The sequence below is a fragment of the Strigops habroptila genome, chromosome 10 (genome assembly GCF_004027225.2).
Source record: "Strigops habroptila isolate Jane chromosome 10, bStrHab1.2.pri, whole genome shotgun sequence".
Taxonomy (NCBI): domain Eukaryota; kingdom Metazoa; phylum Chordata; class Aves; order Psittaciformes; family Psittacidae; genus Strigops; species Strigops habroptila.
The window spans coordinates 3,754,841-3,778,843 of NC_046359.1; the positions used below are offsets into that span (position 1 = coordinate 3,754,841).

Consider the following 24,003-nt stretch of genomic DNA (forward strand, 5'->3'; position numbering starts at 1 on the left):
TGCTACCGTTTGAAAGAGGGGAGCACATTTATCCTATATAAATGATTCCACAAGGTGCAAAGGTAGGCTAGAGGAGGTTTCAGGTATACTAACTGCAGCAAATTACTTCTTAATTTTTCCTGCATCTGCTTCTGAAGAGTAAGATGGAAATGCAAGCTATTAAAATGTTACCAGCAAGCCAAAAGAACTATAGAAATAAAATTTACAAAAAGCAAAACTTACTGTAAAAACAACTAAATAAAGATTAAAGTTAACTTGTTAAATCTCATGAGAGCCTGCCTTGGTCACTGTGGAGCCCCATTCTCAATTAAGCAAATACATCTCATCTCTCCTTGTCAAAAAGCAGCCCAGAAATCCCTATTTCCAAGTTCATCCACCACCTTTTATCTCCCTTCTTTCTCTTTCTCAGCCCCCTGCCACCTACCTCCAAAACCCTGTGATAGCACAAGGTCTTGCACAGCCTTGGAGCAGGGTCAGGAACTGTGAGCCACCAGCTCCCACAGCAGCAATGGGTTTCCACACGTCGCAGAAGCAGCTTTGGTGTAGGTCACTGCTTTGTGGGACATGCAAAGTAAATTAAAATCACAGAGTTCTCTAGGAGAAAGCTGTAAGATACACACTGCATTTATTTCAGCAAGTGTCTGCAAACAGGTGGTCACTGAGGTGCTGCTGGCCTACCACGTCATGGTAGAAGCACAAGACACTACACAGACATTCAGCATGTATACATCATTTTAAATTAATTTTTAGCCAAGAACTCTGCTTTGAATAAACTTTTAATACTGTAAATGGAGTCTACATGTAAACTGGTAAACATTTCTATTTTCAAAGATGTAAGGTAAACTTGTTCCTCCCCATAATAAAATAGATGTCTAATGCGAAGAGTAGAGCTTCTTATGCAGCTGGTCTGTTAAATTTGATCACAAGCCAGTGGTAGAATCCTCTTTAACATCAAAACCAGCCCTGGGATCTCTGGACCAAGCTTTCCTAGTACCAGGATTTTATCCTTCACATTTTAAACGTTGAAAGTTCATTTCATTTTGAGGAACAGATGAAGGCTCATAGTTTATTGACATTGTTACCCATCTGTGATAACACAAGCAGGTAGAGCATAGGTAGAACATAAACATAATATATTAGCAAATTTTTGATAAATGTTTCTGAAGCTTCATAAACCAAATGCGTAGATTCGTATGTGTACAATATTACTAAGATAAGAAACCCTCTTCAGTCTAATTGCAGAAAATCTATCTTGCTATCTCAAGCAAACAATTCTGTAAAGAAAACTGGAATGAAAAAAAAATCAGAACTGCAATCCTCCTAAATTGAAGAATAAATACATGCTCAGAGGGGATTTGGGATTATACAAGGCTCATTTTAATTAAGCCACACAGAAGATGCTGACAGTAGCTCCTTAGAAGGAGACAGAAGACTAAATCTAGTTAACTTTGGAAAATTATCTTGATTCTGCCCTGGCACAGCACACGAAGTGTATTCAGGGACAGCTGCTCTTGAGGAGACTAGAGGGAGGAAAAGCAATGGCAGAATCACCTCCATTGGGGTGAAGCAGCTTGATGTCTCCTCAGAGGCTGTTTAAGAGATGGATTGCTTCAGAGCGTCAGCATCTTGGCTCTCCCTTGCCACTCATGCCTGCTTCCCACCTGCCTGAGCCAAAATGCTGTTCAGCTTGGTGTCCGCAGAACAGTGGCTGAAGGACGATTCATAATGTCATGACAGATTTTCTGTCACCAGTGCACAGCTTGACTGTTGCTGTGAAAAAAAGGAAAAAAAACGATAAAACCAAGAGTGCTGAGGATGCCTGAGTCCAGTTTACTCTGTGATTTTCAGTTGTTAGGAATTCAGAGCCTTTGAAATCTCCCCCGATAGAGTTTGGGCTGATTTACTGTTTCTTTATTGCAGATTTGACAATTATGTATTTATATAAAGATGCATTAACTAGGGAGTCTCTGGAAAATGACAGAAATGAAGAAGCGCGTGAAAGGTCTCAGATCAAAATATAAGCTGAAGTAAGGCTTGTTGATAAATGTCATTTTAAAGGTGCCAAGGTGGCCTTGCAAATCCTCTGAACTTTATTCATCATGGACTAAAAAACGCCTCAAATATTTAACAGGCAAAAACAACAACAAGAAAAAAATCTTATCCAAATTAAACACACTGGCTCTATCTATACTAGTAAACTAAGCAGGGCCAGGGTCGAATATGGGCTTAAGCAAGCAGCCGTACAGTTAAACTGTTAGCAAGTGTTAACTCCCCAGCAGAGTTTTGGCCAGTGCAAAGTGCACAGTCTCAGGCAATGATGCGTCACTGAAACCCTGTTTTGGGCATGGGCTTTATGGACGTGGGCTACATGGTGCCAGTCAGCCCCAGGGCCAGTGAACTCTCCCAGCCCGTTTTACCTCTGCAAGAATAAATGCAGTCTGCAGCTCCAAGCCAAAAGAGGAAAAAAAAGAAAAAAGGCTACTTAAATCAAAGCAGCAAAATTTCCATCTTACAAAGGTTTATTTTTTAACCATGTATCATTCCAAATCGGTTTAAAATGTCAGTTAAAACAGTAATAAATGTCTAGCATTTTTAAGAGAAAAAAATGAGAGAATGTATTGTGGAAATGAGTCTGCACCCCTTGTAGGTAACGCTTATAAGATGGAGATCCTCTCACTAGAAAAGTGGGTCAGACATTCATTATGTGAGGCAGAAAGGCAGAGGAGATGCAAATCTTGTTTAGTCACCCTTAATAATTCCATAGCACATATATTTGTCTTCTTGGCAACTCTGGCTCTTCTGAAGTAGCTGATTGAGGGCCTGATACCAGCAGATGCTGAACACACCCATTATGGAGTAGTGGATATCTTCAGTTCCTGTTGACATCCAAGTTGAAAGTGCTTCCCACCTAAGGGCCTTGTTTAACAGAAAATCTGGAAACCAGCAGCTAACATCCATCAAAACAGGTAACTGTAACATCCACAGGCTGGCATGGTGGTTCTCTGTCCTGTTTGTTAGTTGAACAGATGTTAAGTGGAAGATCCCCCATCCTATTTGACTGCAATGTAGATAAGCATAAACTAGTTTGGTCCAGGCTAATTTCATAAAATATGGTGTTCATAAATCATGGTAGGAATTCTACTTTACAAACCCCTCTTTAATTAAAGAACTTCACAACACCTTATGAAAAGAAAAAATGTTTCCACGCATCTCTTCCCATTTGGAAACTGCAACTAAATCTATGGAATCAAAGGAGTGACCCCAGTCAGGCTCAATTCTTTACTGTTGCTGCTATTTTCGTCTCTGCAAATGAAGAATAATAAAAAAAAGACAATACAGAAAATGAGACCAAAGACCATTTATCAGAATTAATTGTGACTGTTAGACTGGCTTGCTAGTGGGTTGGAAGGCTTTTATTCATCCAGTTACCTTTTCAAAGAATACAATTTCTATTTCTTTGAACACTAGACAACTGTCACTTTTAATTGTCTCAAATATATGAAGGAATTGCTTGCAAAATAGCTGTAGCCAGGAGTAAGGACACTGCAGATTGTCTAGTAATTAGATGTATCCATTGTGCAAGATGAAATATAAATGGTAATATTATTCTGAAGGAACAAATGAAGTTGACAGCCAGACTAGTGATCTGTTGGGTGACCTGACAAGCAAAATACACCCTTGAGTTGAATCTTGCCTAAAGCAGAAACGAGCTCTACAGTAACGAAAAAAAGCTAGAGTAACTCCATTGGGAATCATTGGCAAGCAAACCTTAACAAGCCATAGATTTCTTACCTATACAGAAATTGCATCCCACATCTGAGAACAAAAATCACAAAAATTTATCCTAGACAGGACTAAAAGTTTCCAAAAGTTATAATAGCTCCTGGTGTGGCTATCATTATGTAAAAGTAATATAACCTCTTTAAAGTAGAATCCAGCAGGAAGCATATTTTATGAAAATCTGTCATACATCTGAGAAAAAAGTGAGTTTAGGAAAGGCATTGCTTTAAATGACTAGTTCTTTCCTCTCTTGCACAGTTACAACTTTTCCTCAGTACTAGTCTGTTTGAGGGAGGTACTGTCCTTTATTTCAGAAGTTCAAGTACAGTGCACACTGGTAGTTTCCATCTGCCTTTGGATGCCTGCTGAGCTGCAATATCTGTAGCTAGGTAGTTTAAATCAGTCACACAAAAACAGAGGAAAGCAAGTTCAGCAAGGACAACCATTAAGAGGACCAGTCTCCTTTACATACCTTTCAGCCTGCATTGACCTTGACAGCATTTAACTCCCTTGCCCTGACATCATCCTGAAGCGTAAATATTACATTTTTTTAAGTAGCTCCCCCAATATTCTTCAAGGGCAGTCTTTCTTTAACTGCGATTGCAGTAGATGTGTTGTTTGTGGCACTGGTGGCCATGCTCGGAGTACTGTGCCCAGTTCTGGGCTCTTCATTCCAGGAGACATATTGGAGAAATTCCAACAAGTAGGGCCACTAAAATGAGTAGGGGACAGAAGCACCTTTTCTATAAGCAAAGGCTGAAAAAGCTGAAACTGTTCCACCTGGAGCAGGCTCAGGAGGATCTTATTGATATGTACAAATACCTGAAGGGAGGGTGTAAAGAAGATAAAGCCAGGCTCTTTTCAGTGGTGCCCAGTGACAGGACCAGAGGCAATGGGCACAAGCTGAAGCACAGGAGGTTTCCTCTGAACAAAGGGAAAGACTTTTTTACTGTGAGGGTGACCGAGCACAGGCACAGGTTGCCCAGAGAGGCTGTGGAGTCTTCATCCTTAGAGATATTCAAAAGCCATCTGGACATGGTTCTGGGCAACCTGCTCAGGGTGGCCCTGCTTGAGCAGGGGGTGGTGGACAGGATGACCTTGAGAGCTCTGTCCTTTCCAACCTCAACCATTCTGTGATTTCTGTGTTTCTGTGATTCTGTGCTCAACTTGGCAAAGACTAAACTCAGATCCTAAATGTTTGCAAAATATTTCAGGACATTGTGAGTATATTAGGAGAATGTCCCTTTTGTCAGGGGGCTTCCAGCAGGTTAGTTTTTCCACTACCAATCCACTTCTGAACATTTTCTAAAAGAAGAAAGGATCTGTATAAAAATCACATCAAAGATCACATTGCAAATAGCAATCTATGATGGAAGATGTATTGACACGTGGAATCTTTGATTTCACAAGGCTTTGCTTTCAAGTTGTTCACAGAGTCCAAAAGGAAAATGCAGAGTTTGGACAAATTTGAAAGCTTGTCTGCCAAATGTATACTGAATTCAACTTTTATGAAAAATACAGCAGGAGAATATAACTCATGGCTTTAAAAAGAGACTGTATTCCAACTGTCCCTTGTGAACAGAAAAGGTTATCAGACTTTAGATCTATTCCATTTTAAATTGTTAAATATACGGGAAAGGGAATAGAGTGGAACACTGCAGATTTGCTGAAACCTTTTTAAGTACTTGCTTTACTGAGCACAGCCCTCTATGACTTACTTTAGCTTAGCATTCATATTGCAGTAAGGATGATTTACCTTCACAGTGGCATGTGGGATGCAATTTAATAACCTTATATAATGATCTTACATAAACTCCAAAATCTTGGCCAAGACTTCCCATTAGCAAAGAGATGATTATACTCTTAAGCACTAGATCACATGGGTTCAATCCTGTTTTACTCAAGCTGAGGAGTAGGACAACATAAGACTATCAGGACCAAGCTAAATATCTTAACTGACTAGACCTTAATAGCCTGAGATGCTCCAGATATCTTAAACCTTAATTTCCACCAATCTCCTTTTTCTTTAATGGTTTATAGTTGAATCTGTAATGGCATTGACCAAGTATGCTGAATCCAGCTCAGTATTAAGAAAGCACTGCAATTGAAAAGCAGTAAGAAATTCAGCCTGCCCTCCTCTCCCTTCAAAGTATGGCAGAAACATACAACCTCAGATGAACTGAGAAGTTTCCTATTTTTCATGGGGAAGTTCACAACTCTGAACAATGATCAGCTGGCCTTATCATAAACCTTTGAACAAACAAATTCACAGACCTTAGTCCAGGCTTTCACAAGGAAGAAAGGTAGGACCCTGTTCATCTGTTATGTTTTCAAGAGTATTTCCTTCTAAACTCTCAAATCTCTCACAGGGATAAAAGCTATTCCTTCGCACAGAAAAGTCTAAATAGCATTGCAAAAGGAGCGCTACAGAACAAAGACAGAATTGTCAGCCAATTCCTTCAGTCACACCTGGACTGCTGCTAAGTATAGGTGTCAGAAATACCACAGTGAACAGGACAAGATACCTGTGTGTAGGCACAGGGGGGTTTGACCACATCTTGTTCCTCTGTCCATACATTCCACAATCATACAGTCAATGCCACTCTTTTAGAAATCTCAAGACTGGTTTAAGAAAGTGAGGATACTTCAAATAACCCAAAACTCTGGACCGTGAGAGATGAGGTTCTGATAAACTCCACGTATCATGAATTTAAGAGTTATAGCTGCTGGATTTCCTGATTAATCTCTTTTCGTGTAATCAGAAAGCTTACAGGGAAAAATATCTACTATGACAGAATGTAATTTTTCTAAAGAGCTTTTAAAAGTTAAGCACAGTATTTGATTTAAATCTATTATTTGATTACATTAACTAGAATTACTTACAAGACTAGTTAGAATAACAGTTACTAACAGTGAATGAAACCGAGACAACTGATTATTTCATTTTAAAATGTAATGCAAATTTTTTTTAAAGCATCAAAACAAAATATGAAATTTCATTAATCTTAAACTTTTCCACAAACACTATTTTGTGGAAAATCCAATTCAGAAGTAAGTTAGCTGTAAAATCTGTGTAGAAGAGAAACTCAGTTCCAGTCAGCTGCATTCTCTATGAGACCCTAGTGGAAGGGCCTGCACCCATCCTAGGTAGCAAGAATCAGACCAGAAAATTTCCACCTTGAGCTCCCCCCTGGCCCACAGGATTTATGGTATGCAGGAAGGTGCATATGGAAGCCAGAAGTCTGCCTGCATTTACTATTACTGGATCCTGAGCAGACACTAAGCTTTTCAGTTGAAAGCACATTCACGGCGCACGCAAGTGCCCAGCTGTCTGTTACAGATTGTTTCTCTGCTGTATGCTGTTCAAACAAAGAGATGGAAAAAAAAAAGGAAAAAAAATCTGAAGTACACCACACTGCAACATAGCAAACGGAATCACGGGATAAAAATACCACCAAGGAAAACTGGAAAGGAAGAAATGGAATGTTTTCTAGCCATTGGAAGAGGAAAAGCAACTGGTTTTATAGTTTGTTTCATTTTTCTTTTACTTTTTGTAACCTATGAGGAAAAAAAAAAAAAATCACTGTGGCTTTTATGGTTACATGTCAAAATGATGAGACCATGGTTTAAGCTGAACAAAGAGGTGGGAGGTTTATTACTCCACATTCCTTCCCCTATCCAAAGCTTTGAAATATTCGAGGGTTTTTAGCTGTAATACAAAATATCCAGAATGATAACCTTGCAAACACTTGCATTATTTAAAATACAAATCAAAACAAAATATTTGTTTGGGCGTTTTTCTGAATGAGGTAGGGCCTGCAGAATCAGACCTCAACTTTATAAATTCTCTGTGCAAACACATTTTTTTTTCACTCTAAAACAGCTGAGTCCAAGCTGTTTGTTTTCTTCTTTTAAAAACAATTTGGATTATACATGTCTCTTGCACCATCTTTTCACCTAAGGCAAATGTAACTCTGGCACTCAAGAAACTTAGCACCACAGGTACCTGGACTTTTTGAAAAGAGTTTATAGTTTCAGCAGACACTGCCAAGTAGGCTGATTACAGCCTTATGGTAATTTTTGGCTTTTCCCCAACACACTGCTTTCCTGTCAGCCTACTAAACACAAACTCCATCATTTAGTTTTAAGCACAAGACAGTTCAGTTCTTACGTAGAGAAGGATGTAGATATTTTTCACTACAACTTTAACTTGTTTTCAGTATAAAATTTTACATTCTACATTTCTGTGCTGAATTCAGTGAAGATCCCGAAATCTTATAAAGAACTAGGATGGACACTAATTAAAAGAAAAAAAAAATCCTTTAGATTTTTTTGGATGTGTTTCTTCTTTGAAACAAAAATTATCATATTCTGCTGACTGAGTTAAGACCAAATTCTGATCAATTTAAGTAAATGACTCCAAAGTCTCTTGACCACTGTTCCCCTCCAAAGTTTCTCACAGACAACCAATGCAGACACATGTAAATACCAAGTTTGCAATGTTTACTGTTTCACGTGTGTCTGTGGATGAACTGCACAACACTTATGCTGGCCTTGCAGACTTCCAGGGGTCCACACAAGCCTCGCTCTAGAATTCATTTAGTGCCACTAATTTAGCTGAAGTTGGCTCTGCATTTCCATGCTTTGCATATACTGGTATTATTACAACAGTCTAAGTACTTTAGTCTGTCTTGCTATTCTTACAAGGAGATAAATTCTCAGAGGCCAGAGATAAGAGACCACAACACATGGCTTTGATGGCCGATGCATCCCCTTTCTCTCTAATACGGCCAGGGGCAGGAAGGATGTAATACAAGTTTATCTGAACCTATGAAAATATCTAGTGCAAGGCATCCCTTCTTCATAAAAATCATGATTCTAGCTCTAGATTTTCTTAGAATAAGCATTCTGGACATTATTCACTTATTGTAAAAAGAAGTGAATTCTTTTTCCAAATTTGATAGAAGCAGGTTTGTTACCCTTTACTCAGCTTAAAAAAAGAAGTTAGAAAGTTATCCTTGGATAATACTGTTCATGTTAACATTTCATTCTCATGGGTTCCTATTTTTGTGTGATTGGAGAGACACAAGATAGCATTAGTGACTAGACTCCAAGTGATTTTGAGATTAACATAGCTGTATTTTTCTTTTTGAATGGATCTTTATAATATTGCAGTTATTTTTCAATATTATTGCTTTGTACAGCGTAACAAAATCATCATGCTTCTCTACTCATAAAGAAACACATCCCTGATCAGTTTTGACTGCTGTAAGGTTTAAATACTCCAGCTGTCAGAAAAACAAGGTGTCGGAAAATAATTTTATCTTTGGTTCATAAAAGAAATGAAAGAGTGCCCACATTGCTGTCTGTTGCATTATCATACAGCATACAGGAACAAGATCCATTTCTGACTCCTACCACAGCATGCCTAAGCATGTAGGAATGAACTGGTGAACAGTGCAAACAATTGATTTTTCAGTGACTGACTGTTGAACCACAGTATTGAAGACAGTCTGGTCACATTGAACTACAATCAAAAATGAAAAAGAAACTGACATGCACTTTTTCTGCATCTGAATTAAAGGCAAGAAAAATATGTTTCTGTTCATATAGCATGTTTTAAGCCAGACACTTGCAATAAAAGTAAAGGAATCAAAGAGCTTGGAGACAAGCAGGGGCACAAACACTTTGTATTGAAGTGTGAAGGTATTTACCCAGCTGGTGAAAGATCTAGGGTTGGTGCCCATCTTTGTCTTGGAGTTTTCAAAACCACCTTCCCCTCACTTCAGGAAAATGCACTAATCATATATTCTTGTTTTCAGGCTTTCCTCTCATTGACGTATAAAATACTGCACTTTATATAAAATTCTTAAAAGTATTTAATATGTGATGATTTGCCATTAAGTTAGGAGTCTCCTGTTTCTGTCCTGTGTAATGAGTATTCTATTATTTTCACCAAAGTGGAAAAGCTTCAGCAGAACAGTGTGAAAGGCATCTACCCCACCGCAGTTGCACAGGAAGGGTGTTTTAAATCCTGAATTAGTGCACTAACCTGTTTAAAGGAGGGCTTTTCCTCCTCCAAACAACCCCGAAAAAATAGTTCCTATCAGAACCTATTTGGTAAATTCAACCTGTGTTTGTCAAGATTTTAGGTGAATGGCCATTTTACATCGCCTACCAGTGTAATTTTAAAATCACAGTTAAATATTGATCTCTTTTGTTTTGTTTTTTTTTGGGGGGGCGGGTGTGTTTTTTTAAGAAAGCCTACACTTAATCTGCCTCTACTAAATCACCATTACTTAAGTAATGGAAGGCCTGCCTGTAACTCACTTGCCCTGCAAGCTGGACTCAAGCATCAAAAAAATCCCTCTTGGCTTTTGGACCTATGACCTAAAAATATTTTGTCTCTTGATCTGGTAATAAAAATTCCTAGGAGTAGGATAGGGTGAGGAGCGGTGCCAGTGAGATATGCTCTTTCAAAGGGTAGATCAGTGAAAGAAACATGTCCGAACATCTGTTATCCAGAGAAATGTTAACTAAATATTGATCTTTATCTGAAAACCAAATTCTGCCTTTAGATTATATTTGTGCAACTCACTTCATGTGGCCTTTGGGCTAGAATAAGGAAAGTTTTTATGTTTCCCTGGTAGCTGGAGGGCTCGTGGCCCTGCTGTGTGACATATGCAGGTTCAGCCTAAAATGTAATCATTGCCCTGCAGAGCCTGGCATCTACAAACTTCAGGCAAGAAGCAGGATTTGAGCACAGATCTCCTGAATGGCAACTAGTTCAGAGTGTCCCAGTTTGACTTCTTATCTTCATGGCAGCACAAAAAACACTGCTAGGGCAATAGGTTTTAATTGTCACATTGTCTTCAATGCCAGACATAATTGCAAATTAACGTGAAGACATACTACATATGATGTGCATAACTGAGAAAATACCTGAGTGAATCGTAACTGGTATTAGCCACGCATGGGCAGAATATTAATCTTAGCTCCTGTCACAATGGCCACAGTGATAACAGTAATTTTTCAGAGTCACCAGATTTAGGCTGTTGGTACATGAGAATCAGACCCTTGGGAAGCAATTAAAGACTATTTGTTTACTGTATATGCAGAGAACAAAAGATCAAGTTCAAGCTCTAAACGATGTTTGGTTTCTTAATGACAGTAGAAGGTAAGTGCAATAGTAGGGATGCTTAGCAACTTTAAAAACAGGCTAAAACCACTGGCTGGAAACACCTAGAGGAAGAGTCAGTGAGATTTTTGCTCTTAAATAAGTTCAACTCTCTTGATGCTTTTATCCAATTAGCTTGGCTTTTTTACATTACCATGCACCAGTGCCCTGCAATACTGATTTAGCTAAGTAATTACTCAACAGAACAATTATTTAATTGCTGAACATGAATATTAACAGCCAAAAAACAGTAGCTAAATAAATAAAGATTTGTTTTCTGAACCTGGACAGTTTAACCTTAAATGGAGTAGTTTATTCAATTTGTATTCTTCAAGCAGTTCCTGGTCATTAAAATTTTTACTTCTAAAGTCCGTGAAGTTGCAAAATGGAAATGCACTTACTGCAAACAGATATTACTCATAATAATACTGTTGCAGTAGTTATAGAAATTATTTGTATTGTAAAAGTCAAACCCAAAATATATTTGAAAGACACATTGAGCTTAGGCCACTTGGGTTTACTGAAGTACTTTTTACCGTACTCTCCAGAACAATAGAATCAGCATAAAAGTGGGCAGAACAAACCTTCCATAAGAACACAAAACAAACCAGTGCTTGTGCTTTCCACTTAAACTTTAAACTTTGCCTTTAGGCACCCAAACTCTCTCTTTTTAAGGCATTAGTAGTTTTTTTGTGCTTTCATCATGGGTAATTTCCAACTCTAGATTTTAAAGATATCTGCTGATATACTCCAACACCCTATATGTTAATTTACATCAGATACCTCTCTAGAACATCTCCGTTTAGTTTAACTGCTTTTTGATAAGGCATATCAGCAATTTCTTCTTCTTAAAGCCTTAACTAAAATAATTTTGTGAATCTTTATCCTGTTACTTTTACTCTGTTTAATTTTATACTATACAGCATAATTATTCTGCCATAATCAGCTAGCTTTCTTGATGGAATAATGTATCAAGAACACCAACGCCAGGTATGCAAAGTGCCTTTGCTGCTGACGACTGCTTGAATTCCACAGAGAAATGTGAACAGATAGGGTATTTTCAACTGAAGATAGCAACATAGCAAATAGCAATGCAGCGTTTTCATTTTGAGCTAAAAGGTAGCAATCTGTTATTGTGATCAGAGTTATTTAAAGACTGCTTTCAAATTAGCTTTGCAGTCACCAATGTGTAAATATTTAATTTTTTTTTCTAAGTGAACATGAACCAGTTCCTTGAGTGAAAACAGAACACTCTGAATTCAATGTACTTCTATATAAAAATGATGGTTTCTTTCACCGGAAAAACATATCAAAAGTAATGTATCCGATAGAACTCCAGCCTTGACAGATGTAGATAAATAAAAGTTGAAATGTAGTGCTAGTGTTTGTCACTGGGAACATAATACAGAGTTTAGGCCAAGATGTATTGTAAATTTAGCACAGTTTTAAATACAATACCCAAACTTGAGAAATCGTTCCAACCAAGTAGAACACTTCTTTCTTTAGAGTCTTCCCTGTTTTGTAGCTCTGACTAACTTCAACCATTGAACTCCAGCTATGAATGGTGAGATGAAGGAATTAGGGCCAAGTGTGTAGCTCACGTTGTCACTTTGGTATAGATACCAGAAAACTGCACACCACACTCTGGGCCCAGCCTTTGAACTTTTTACTGAGATGTGATCTTACAGAAAATCAAAATTCATAGGGCCTATCCATTACTCCTTTAATAAAAAAGTGCATTGAAGTCAACAGGGCTTTCTTGTCCATTTTCCTATTTCTGTTTCTTACTCACCACTCACTACTTCTATTCCACCTTCATCAGCCCATGTTGGTTTTCCTAAGTTTAGCAGAGATTTTGCATGAGCAAAACAAAGAGCATTTGATCTCAGACATCAAATTAAATTACCCTTATAGATTAACTGTTTTCAGATGAGTCACTTTCTACTTCCAGTAAGACTGTGCATCCAAACCTTAGATGTCTGCTGCCCGACAAGTAAATTATCTCAGTACAGCTTAGCTGCTCCTCATGTGATGGAGGAAAGCAAGCGGGCAGCTTCGTTTCCTTTTGGACTGACGTGGGTGAACACTCCTAACCTACACAAGCTGTTTCTTCCTTCCATGGTGTTACTCTTCCATGAAATCAAAGGATACTTAGTTCTTTGCACCCAGCAGAGAAGACAAATGCTGCTCTACCTATGGACTTGCAAAGGAGGGAGGGAGAGAGAGAAGCTTTGTGCCTTCCCTGCTGCTCCCTCACCCCAACTTTGTGCTCTGGCCAGATGCAAGGTGACCCTAAGCATTTTCATGTGTGGACTTAAAAATTACAAGACAGAAAGTGGAAGGTCCTTTTTTTTTTCTCCTCCTGTATATGGAATTCCCATTGGCTTTCCTGGGTGCTCCCTCTATAGAGTGACGAGCAACAGGTCAGAGGAGTCGAAAAGCTTTTTACCTGCCAACCCCAGAGTTCAGGATGTGTTGTTTCTCCTGCAGCAGTTGATGACACCCTAACACGTTAGCAGCACAGGAGCTGCATTCCTACGCTGTAACAGGGGAAGCAGGACCAAGGGCCTGAACTAAGGTCTTGGCAGGTAAGTGAAGGAGCAACCAGCATCAAACAGCTTTGTTTGAAAGTGTACGTCTTTGTAATGTTTAAGTCTTAATATGTGCTCTGCTTTACCTGGGAGCCTAAACTTCCAGTTTTCAGAAGAGTATTTGAGATCACATATTAATTCTGCCAAAAGCTTGAAAAAATGTTGAAGAAACTCATAAATGCATAAGGGCTGGAAAGGTTAATTGTGCTAAAAATGTCCCAAAGCTGGGATTTCTTCTCAGAGCTAAGCTGAAGTTATTCAGATTAGTGAGGGAAGGAGAAGCTTTATGCTACTAACATATTTTTGTATATAACCACTTAGGAGGACTGAAAGCATCATTGTATGGTGAATACTCGATATTCAAAATATGAGTTGTCTTGGGATTGGGAGGGAGAATTTTTTTGCTTGGTTACTTCTGTTCTCTCAATTGGACACACAGGGAACACCCAATAAAGGGAAATCTCCATCTCATTACTACGTTCCACTTCTTAAGGTTAATTATTGGAACCACATTTCCTATATGAATATTTATGTTTTTCAAAACATGCTTTATTTCAGTAGTTATCAGGAATTGTGTTTTTGCTGGCAATACAAGTTCCAGAACATTCATGGAGAGCACACACAGAGGAAGTCGCTACCACTAACACAAATCCTATTAAAAAGATATTACAGAAAAATAAGTGACGCTAGTTGCCAGCTCAAAAAAGAAGAAAAAAACCCAAACAAAACCACAACCAAACCATACTCGCATAAAGGAAGTCTTTCTTTTCCGTGCTTGTGGTAATATGAGTGTAATGGATGCCTTTCTGTTGAGAGGCTGTAAGTTTTACTTTTGGGAATGAAAAAAGGTCAGAGGAGGAAATCATAAGAAGCTGCCACACACTAAGTTTTGTATCTGAGTCATCTACTGCCACTCTACCCTGGAGAGAAAAAAAGGGAATGCTCCTAAAGAATGAACAGCCATCCAGAACTGGTGGGGCACCAATGCCTCATCAGTGTCCAATTCAGATGTTCTTATCCTCCCTACTCTTATTCTTACTAGTATTCTCATTTTACTGAGTGAAATCACTCCAGATCAGAAGTGACCTCTAAGTTTGTGTCCATCTTTCAGTGAATAAACTGTGAGTTTGTAAGAAAAATATACATGCTGATAGGAACTGTTAATTGCTATTCATCAGAATTAAGGAGAAAACTAGTTAAAATTTCTGTCCAAAATTTTAGGGGCAAGAGTGAAAAATGACACTTTATATAGGTTTATATCTTTTATAAGTCTGCATTACTATAATCATTGTTTTAAATTAACTTTCTCTAGACAAAATAAAGTGTTGTACTACATTGCAGCCTCACTGTTAGGAATGAAGATAGAGGAGACAATGCAGGAAGGCCAACACATACAACCAAAATGGAGAGTATCCAAGTCATAGAAGAATGGTAAGTTGGTCAAAATCTTGTCTAGTATATGTTTTTATTTTGCCTATAATTAATATCAAGAATTGCTTTGTATTTTATACTTTGGGAATGTCCTTTTAATTACTTTTCCTCAAAAAACAATCTATACAAAAGGAAGCCAAATCTGTCCTTACAGTGAAATGCCAGCAGAGACATTCATAAGCCAGGCTTACTTACAGTTTCTTATTTGTGGGGAAGAACTGCAGGGAGGAATGGGAGGTACACGAATGGTTCCATAGACCTGTGGCTCTCTATAAGAAGCCTCTGCTACCTGCAGGATCCGTTTTTCTGTCCAGACAAGAATAAAAACTAATGGGTGTAACTAAGCATACTTCACAGTCAGATTTTGAATGTGGCTATTTTTCATAAAACAGCTTGGGCTATGGTTTCACTGGAATAAACCAAGCAAACACATACCTTGAAAAATGGGCTAACACACACCTAAAGTCTGAGTTTCTATTTTTGTCTAAAGCTTGAGCCCATGTGTTTTGTGTCGGGAGAAATGCTAACCTATCAATGGCCTTGATTTCTCTAATCCCATGAAAAGTGAATTAAAGCTCAACTCTAGAGGATATTGGTTGATGGTAAAAGAAACTCAAACAACTCCTTGTCTTCATTGCTACTCATGGTCATTTATAAGAGGACAATGTCAGAAATTTCCACAAAATACTGGAGTGAAAAGAGCTTCCCATTAGACAATGAGGGAGCACAGGTTGCTTGTCAGCTCATCCACCTCAGCAGGTTCTTTTCATTCTCCTCAGAGAGAGGACTTTTCACCTTCAATTCTGTATGTTCATACTTTTTGGTTCAAGTTACAATTATTTTGCTAGATGGTTTAAATGTTAAACACTTTCTCATTCATTAGATTTTTTGGACTGCCAAAAAGTTACCACAAATAGTTTCCCATCATCCAGTCTGCCTTGCTTGCAGAGTAGGAGCTGCTAAATGGCCTTAATGAGAAATCATATAGACAAATGTCACTTATTGTACAACATGATTATGCAGAATCTGTTAACAACAGCTAGTAAAGCTCTTGCATTGGATCCTGTTGGGAAGCGGAGGATGAGCACTCAGTTAAGTTTGGAAACCATATTTAATTGTTGTTAAGTAACTTCGAGTATTACCTTCTCAATCTATTCATTGGTACATTAATGGTTCAGTAATGAGCGTTAGTCTTCTGATCACTTATCCAGTGTGTTCTCTGTTACAAGCCACAAATAGTTTCCTTCAGAAAATGGGAATAAGGACTTTTTTCCATTTCTTCTCTCTCCAGTTTTGCCAGCAACATTCATCACATCTCATGCCAATGGATCATCATTCAGGTCAATAGCACCAAACAGAGGGAAACTTAGCAACCCTTAGGTACAAGCACAGAGAAATATGCTAATTTAAAAGCTCTCTGAATTACTATTTTGTTAGGCCTCATTAGTATGCTCTTGGCTGCCAAGAGACTTTTGTTTTTCTTGTCCTTCCTGAACCAAACCATGTGGCAACTAGTGGTTGGCCAAGCACCATCAGGACCAGGCAGGGACATCAGGTATCGCCTGAAAAAAGAGATTCTATGAAAGAGAGTCTGTTGCCAGCTCCCTGAAATCACATCTCCTTTAACTGCAGAGGCAGGAATCCAATGCTGTTGTGGGATTTTGTCTTTGAGTCTGATGGCTAACAACACTAGTAGAAAACTTGTAGAAAACCAAGTGCATGTCTTGTAACATTAAGCATGTTTAGTGGGCTATTGAGATAATGAATGCACAATGAAGAGTGAACAAAATTCCCCTGTCACTGCTGAAGCCCTGTTGCTTCCAGTTTTCACTCTGGACTAAAGTGCAGTCGAAAGGAGAATTTTTGGACAAATGTATTAAAACACTGTTACAAAAATAGAACCATATTTGTAATGATACTTTGCTTTTGCAGCCAAAACCCTACTGCAGATGAAATTTTGTCTTGGGCTCAGAATTTTGACAAGATGATGAAAACACCAGCTGGGAGGAACCTTTTCAGAGAGTTTCTTCGAACAGAGTATAGTGAGGAGAACCTCCTTTTCTGGCTTGCATGTGAAGATCTAAAGAAGGAACAGAACAAGAAAGTTATTGAAGAAAAAGCAAGACTTATATACGAAGATTACATCTCTATACTATCACCAAAAGAGGTAAAGCCGTAAATGTTACATTTGCAATTTCTGTTATTCCAGAGCAGAAATGTTATAGCCTGGATTGCCAGAGAGGGGTCTGAAAGTCTGCCTGATCTGTCAGAGGAAAGTCTTTGTATGGATATTAAATCAGGAAAGGAAAGGAAAGAAAAAGTAGACAGAGGTGCCAGGCCATTTAGCATTACTGGCCACACCACCTTAAAGTTCTCTATAAGACTCTAGAAACTCCAGTAAGAGAAGGCTGAGAAATAGGTATGCTTCTTTAGTAATGCAACATGCCAGCCAGAGAGAGGAAGTAAGTAATGCAAATGGATTTCTGGAGAAAAGGCACCAAAATTGAGGAATTTAAATCAGAATCATGATAGATTTATCTGCTGCAACAGCTGTCTGGGAGAAAATTGAAATCTACACTGGTTATTCCTATGTGAGAGTCCAGGAATGGAAACTACATTATTTTCTATAATGAAAGGTATGATAATATCTAGGAAATCATGTAAGATTTTCATTAACCCTTAAACTGAAATAGACAAATTCTGAAATGATCTTCACCTGGAGTAAAGAAAAAGCATCCCCTATCAAACCAGATTTTGGAATAGAGGTATAAATACATAAGTACTGTAGAAGAGTCTTTCTTACGCCAAGTTATGTATTTAGCTCCTTTGCCTTGACTCTGTGCATTGCATCTGACTTTCTACTCAACGCTATTACGCTAATTTATGCTCACTGTGGACTTTGTTTCCTACGTTTTACTTCTGCACTGCATTTAGTAATAATTTGCAATTTCATTCATATGAATGAAGCCAGCAGCTCCATTATTTTCTCTTGTGCCATAGGGTATACATTTGCTTTGGAGTGAGATAACAGCCAGTACAGCAAGTTAATAATGAGTTTTTCTTATAATTTAATATCTCTAGTACATATGTATGTGCTGAATGCTCACTTGTCTTTTTGGGCTATGATCACTAGCAGTTAAAATTCAAACACTAAGTGTTGCTTGACTTGGGGTTTAACAAAACTACTTACAAACTTGTGATGCAGATGTCATCAATTAGCTAGCTGCATAGATTGGTTTTGATAATATACATGTGTGTGCATCTGTTTCAGGGAAAGAATTGCTTAAATCTTAGCGTGTCATTTCTGTGCTACAGAAATTCAGTGGTCTGGGATTTAAATCTATTCAAATAAATTTCAAAGACACATGGCTGCAACACTGCTTCTCAAAACTAATATAACATTACACCCTCGCATGCTGTTGTGTCTAAATGCTGGCAGTCACTGGCCATGCAGCCCCTCTGGTCTGTTCATTCCTGCTGTGCAGTCCGGTCTGCTTGCACAGCTATATTAGTCAATGAATTCAATGAGAAAAATGCCTGGGTTGAAAAACAGCCCAAAGAAATGCCATTTTCAAACGGATCGATTCCTTAACTCAGCTAGCTGTGGAGCTGCCCAGATCAAGGCAAGCACTGGGGTAGGAATGGGGGGAGATTGTTCGTGGCAGCTGACGCAACACCACGGCCCATCCGTAAGGGAGACATACAGAAGGGACCCCGGGGTGCTGTGTGTGGGCGTAGAACTGAGCACTTAGATGGACAGTGTGCATTAAGCAGGTGTAATAGATGTTCTGCAGGGAGAGCGTACTTGAGTAACAGTTATGGTTTGCTAGCATGAATAAGCAACAGCGTACTCACAGTTAGGCTGCATCATAGTTGTGCCTTGTGACTGATAATCAAGTAACAGCAAATATTGGAGGAGAAAGAGCTTGCCTGATGTGGCAGTAGCATAGTTCAACATGCCAACAAACCAACAATGCCAGATTTTGCAGTTGATACTGAAAATATAATGAAAATATGTTTACTACTCAGTACCATACCACTGTATTTCAAAGACTTGCTTCACCACATATAAAAAACCACAAGCTCACACATGCACACATGTTCTGAGTTCTCATCTCAGCCTCCTTCACATCTCAAGGTATCTTGGTACATGAACTCAATCCTTCAGACAATATGAGTATCTATTTTTAAGGCTGCAGAGTAGTAAGGTCAGATTGCAACCTGGTGTAAATCATAGTAGCTTAACTGATCCATGCTTGGTATTTCTCTACTCTGTTTTAGCCTTTTTCTTCTTAGCTGAGTAAACCCTTGCTGGCCCCAGTGGGCTTTCCTGCTACTGCCATTTCATTTAATCCAGAAGGCATTAATTTTGCTGGTTTTAGAGCATTTTGTGGATAAGCTGTACATTCATTCAAATTTCTAAATGATATTCTAAAATCATCTGTGCATTCATCCCAAGAATAATATGCCCTTTTCTGCCTAAGCACAGGAGTTCATTACAAATGGAAAGTAAATAAGAAGCTAAAATTGAAACTTGCTAACAACTTCAATATGGATACATGATATCCTGAAAGTATAAATCACCAGATGTTAGAGAGTCTTGAAAAGAAGAACAAATCTGAAATATTTAAGATTAATGGAGAGATTAGCACAATAACAATGATTAAAAACTCTGGGTAATTTGAGAGTAATAAGTGTAAGTGCCTGAAAAAAATGGGGAAAATATCTGTAGAGCAGACAGATGAGAATGCTGAATAGAAAGCTTTTAAAGATTTAACCACAAGTGGTCAGAAAAAAACATTTCAGCTCTCTGAATGAGAGTCATTCATTTCAGAGAAATAATTTTAAATATGTAATTTTTTTTTTAATGTAAAATAACATATTTTGGGAAATACAGGTTACTGCAGAGATTTATTTAGCTGCACTGTATTTATTCTGTTATACAGCTGCATTTCATCTTACAGATCTTAAGATGAATGCATAGACCAAGTCAAAACTAAAATAGAGTTGATGGTCTCAATCTGTAATTGTGTGGTGGCTCTGAAAGAAGCATACGGCATTGCTTGAATAAACCGATAAACTCAGGGTGTTCAATGGTGCCCTGAGAAATAAAGATACATACAACAGCCTTTCTGATATGACTGTTTAACATTAGTCTGTTCTCATCTTCCTCAGGTTAGTCTTGATTCCCGGGTGAGAGAAGTGATCAACAGAAACTTGTTGGATCCCAGCCCTCATATGTATGAAGATGCCCAACTCCAGATATACACCCTAATGCATAGGGACTCTTTTCCAAGGTTTTTGAACTCTCAGATTTATAAGTCTCTTGTTGAAAGTATTACAGGCTCTACTTCTGAAACTTAGTTTTAATTTTCAAACAAAATAACTTGATTTTTTTTTTGGGTGGGTGGGATGGAAGAAAAGTAGTTTAATAACATCTGGAGCTGGGTTCCTGGAGAACTACAGTTTAGCACTACTCAGGCTACTGTGAAGAAAACAAATACACATTATGGTCTCTGTCTACATTTTTACCAAGGTTCTCCTTGCTCGAGATGGCGTGGGAGGGGAACAATGGATTTGCCAAAATACATTTGTTTCACACTCCTTTCACCCTACTGCAGTCAAGATTGCAATGATGTATTTGTAGTTTTATGAACAGTCTCCTTGTGTATCCTCACACTGCATGTGCAAGGTAAAACTGCTTCACTTACCACTTAGTTGTTGCAATGTTTAATCCAATAACATAAATTATATCTGTATTTAAGAACTTTTTTTGTGCAATACAGTCTTATGGTACATAGAAACAATTGCAGCAAACCAGAAAAAGGCTTGCATTTTTTAACACCACTAACTGAAAAAAGCCAATTTTTAAGGTGTAGCATTACTCAACATGCTCTACTGAGTACAATACACTGACTTTTTGAAGCCAATATTTCTGTACAGAAAAAAGAGCTATTTATCACTGTTTATTTAAAATAAATCAAGCGGAGGATTCCTCTGGTTGTTCACTGCCAAAACTGTGGCATTTTCATTACAGAGTTTGCAATGTCAAAAAGAGAAAAAAAAAAAAAGAAGAAAAAAAAAGCACAAACCACTTAAAGGGATCCATATCTGGGTGACACAATCTATGCGCTGATATTGTTTAATTGTTAAAAGAACAAAGATTTTCAATGTACATTTCAGATGTCAGATACTGTAATTGATTTATTAAAGACTGGTTATCCAGTTCTAACACTGTTGTATAATGTTATGTACTTCAGCAAAAAAAAACAAAAACAAAACCACAAAAAGCTTGATAATTTAGTTTTTTGAATAAAGAAATTTAATAAAAGATTGCCTACATGTAGCATTTTAGAGCATTTTAGACCATTTTGATGAATTGCATCTGTCCTGTAAGATATTTTCTTTTTTTGAAAGCTAAATCCAGTAAAAAATGTTTTTAAACAAAGTAATGTTTTACAAGGTGGTGGGTTAAAAGACTTACTTATCTTAGCTTCTAGCCTCATTGATTTTGAGTAGCTCCTTGAAAACAAGGGGTTTGGAGAGTAATATTAAACCAAACTTCAAGGGCTCCTAAACCTACAGTCCTTACCCGAGCAAAATGCCTACGGAAATGCAACAGGTGTCTTTCCTGGGTAAAGAATCCTGTACTGAGCCCTTAATCAGAGCTAAGGCAGCACGGTACCCCCATCACTTGGCTGCCGTGGTGTTTTTAATAGGTGTTTGCTTGGCCTTTTTATCAAAAAAAGTCCAATTTTAGGACGCATTTTGATGTTTAAAGAGACAGTGACTCGGAACTTAAAATAACCCATCTTCATTCCTACCATATACAAGCAAAATGAGTGTTAGCATCCCTCACAAACTGCTAAAGATATACCGAGAAATGGTTTTGAATACTCGTTAAATATATATATACGTATATGTATGTGTGTATATATATATTTAATACTGACAACTCTGGTCTTATACTAAGACTTAAGAGGCAAGGTTCTTCTCACTTATATAGGACCAAACATGGCATAAGTCCGTTGCTTTCGATGGGACTGGAAGGTCTGGCAGTTGTGTCCTTGAGTGGAATCTAGCCCCAACACACTTGGCTCCAACCCCCAGTTGCTCCTTGCAGGCAGCCTTTGGTGACAGCTCTCCCTGGAGCCGCTGCTGCCGAGGCAGGTCTGCTGCTATACAGTAACTGGTAGGATGCAGGTCTTAGTTTATCTTCTGGGGCTTATTTTTTTTCCTTTGTTTTACTACCTCTCATTTTTTTAATTTATTGAACATGCTTCAAATAGCAAGTCTGGGGAATTTTTTTAATCATTCTTTTTACTTGAAACCTGTGTGCTTTTTTTGGATATATATACGAACAATTTAATGAACTGTTTCTTAAACTCATTTGGTTTTGTAATTTATATAGAATTCAGGAGATGATTAAAAGGGCTATTCTCTATTCCCTATGCAAATATTTTAACTGTTGTAGTGTTTGACAAAATGGGATCTAAACAAAAAATAATCTGCAAAGTGGAAAAAAAAATCTGTTTACAGTGGCGTTGCTGACTATCCTACCATATTCAGCACTTTTAAATATTGTTATTTATGAAAATGTAGTTTAAAATGCAAGACAAAATATTTATAAATGTTTCTTTTAATAAATACCTGTTTTGTCTGAAAGTGTTACTGTGTTATGACAACTTTATTCATGTTGGTTAGCTACTTACCATTATGAATAAACTATTCAATTATTATACTGATAGAATAATAGCTATGATGTTTACAAATACTGATGGGGGGGGAATTCACTGAGAAAGGACTGCCTCCTTCTACTGTGAAATGCTGTTAGAATAAATGATTTTTTTCTGGCTTTTTTCTTAATTGGAATTTAACTATGGTCCTACATATATGTCTAGTATCATTTGATTACAGTTGTATTTACTGTGGTACTAAACATATACAGCATCATATATGTATATATTTACATAGTGTAATTTCAAGTTTGTTGGTGTTTGAGGCACAATAAATTTAGTCCACACATCTAAACAATGTGTAAGAGACAAAACTGCATGCGTAAGTCTTTACAAATGTAAACTTGAATATTCTTAATGTTACTATTTGATGGTGACCTGCTAGTCATAAGCTATCTTTATAAGATATTTCACACAGGTAGAAGTTCCTGTCAACATAGACAAGTCATCCTTTCAAGGACAGTTTTAAAGCTAGATGTGCGGGCCCTAAAATATTATCTTAATTTCTAGCATAAGATTCCAAAATCTGTATTTGGAAACTGTTACATCATTGTGAAAAATATTACACCAATCTTCAGTGTAATACTGCAATGAAATCACGTTCAAAATTTCTTGTTTTAAATCCTCTATTTGGAGGGATTTAAAAATTGAACGTAACATGTGACATTACTTTCTTGGAGCATATGCTCATATTAAAATGTTTTAATATACATTTCATCTATCAGTTTGGGTTTCCCAAATTTTTAGTCAAAAAATTGATATGGTCCAAATGGACAAGTCGTGCCATAACATGATCTCATTGCCTATCCTACAGTTCTTTGAACACAAATTGTAAAACAGTCAAGCTATTAAACTGATTTATTGTGCATGCAGTGTACAATACACTTTGAAAAACTGCCTAAATACACTTATTCTATAGCCTGGAATAAAATAAGTATGTATTTAACTTGTATTTCAGTTTTTCATGGGAATGTATATAGCAAGTGCACTACAGAAAGCGAGTTATGCTTTTGTCACTTTTGCCCAGTGTTTAATCTGTTCTGCCAAATAGACCCTAATGCCAAATAGCCACAAATAAGCAGAGCACTTGTGTACACTCCTGACCTTTAAGTTTCAAAGAAACTGAATATATATTGTATTATATTATGCACGTGTTCAACTTAGCTGTTTACAGTCAACTTTCACATAACTGAGCTGAAAGTAGTTTGGGATACCCAGGATAAAACAAAACCCACACAGAGTATCAAGAATATTTAAATTAGACTGGAGGCACATACAGTATGAAGGA

At 37.6% G+C, this 24,003-nt stretch overlaps 1 protein-coding gene across 7 annotated transcripts in view; it reads left to right on the plus strand.

Moving 5' to 3' along the window:
- The window catches only part of RGS17 (regulator of G protein signaling 17), a 73,634-nt gene extending 49,973 nt beyond the window's left edge, over positions 1-23,661 (plus strand). For 4 of the 7 annotated variants that reach the window (XM_030499487.2, XM_030499489.1, XM_030499491.1 and 1 more), the window contains 3 exons: positions 14,890-14,979; positions 16,912-17,146; positions 20,155-23,661. In XM_030499487.2, the coding sequence (XP_030355347.1) occupies positions 14,890-14,979; positions 16,912-17,146; positions 20,155-20,343 (514 nt within the window). In that variant the 3' untranslated portion in view covers positions 20,344-23,661. The remainder of the gene's footprint in view (positions 1-14,889; positions 14,980-16,911; positions 17,147-20,154) is intronic. The other 3 variants (XM_030499492.1, XM_030499494.1, XM_030499493.1) reach the window with 1 other exon arrangement.
- Positions 23,662-24,003: the final 342 nt, after the last annotated feature.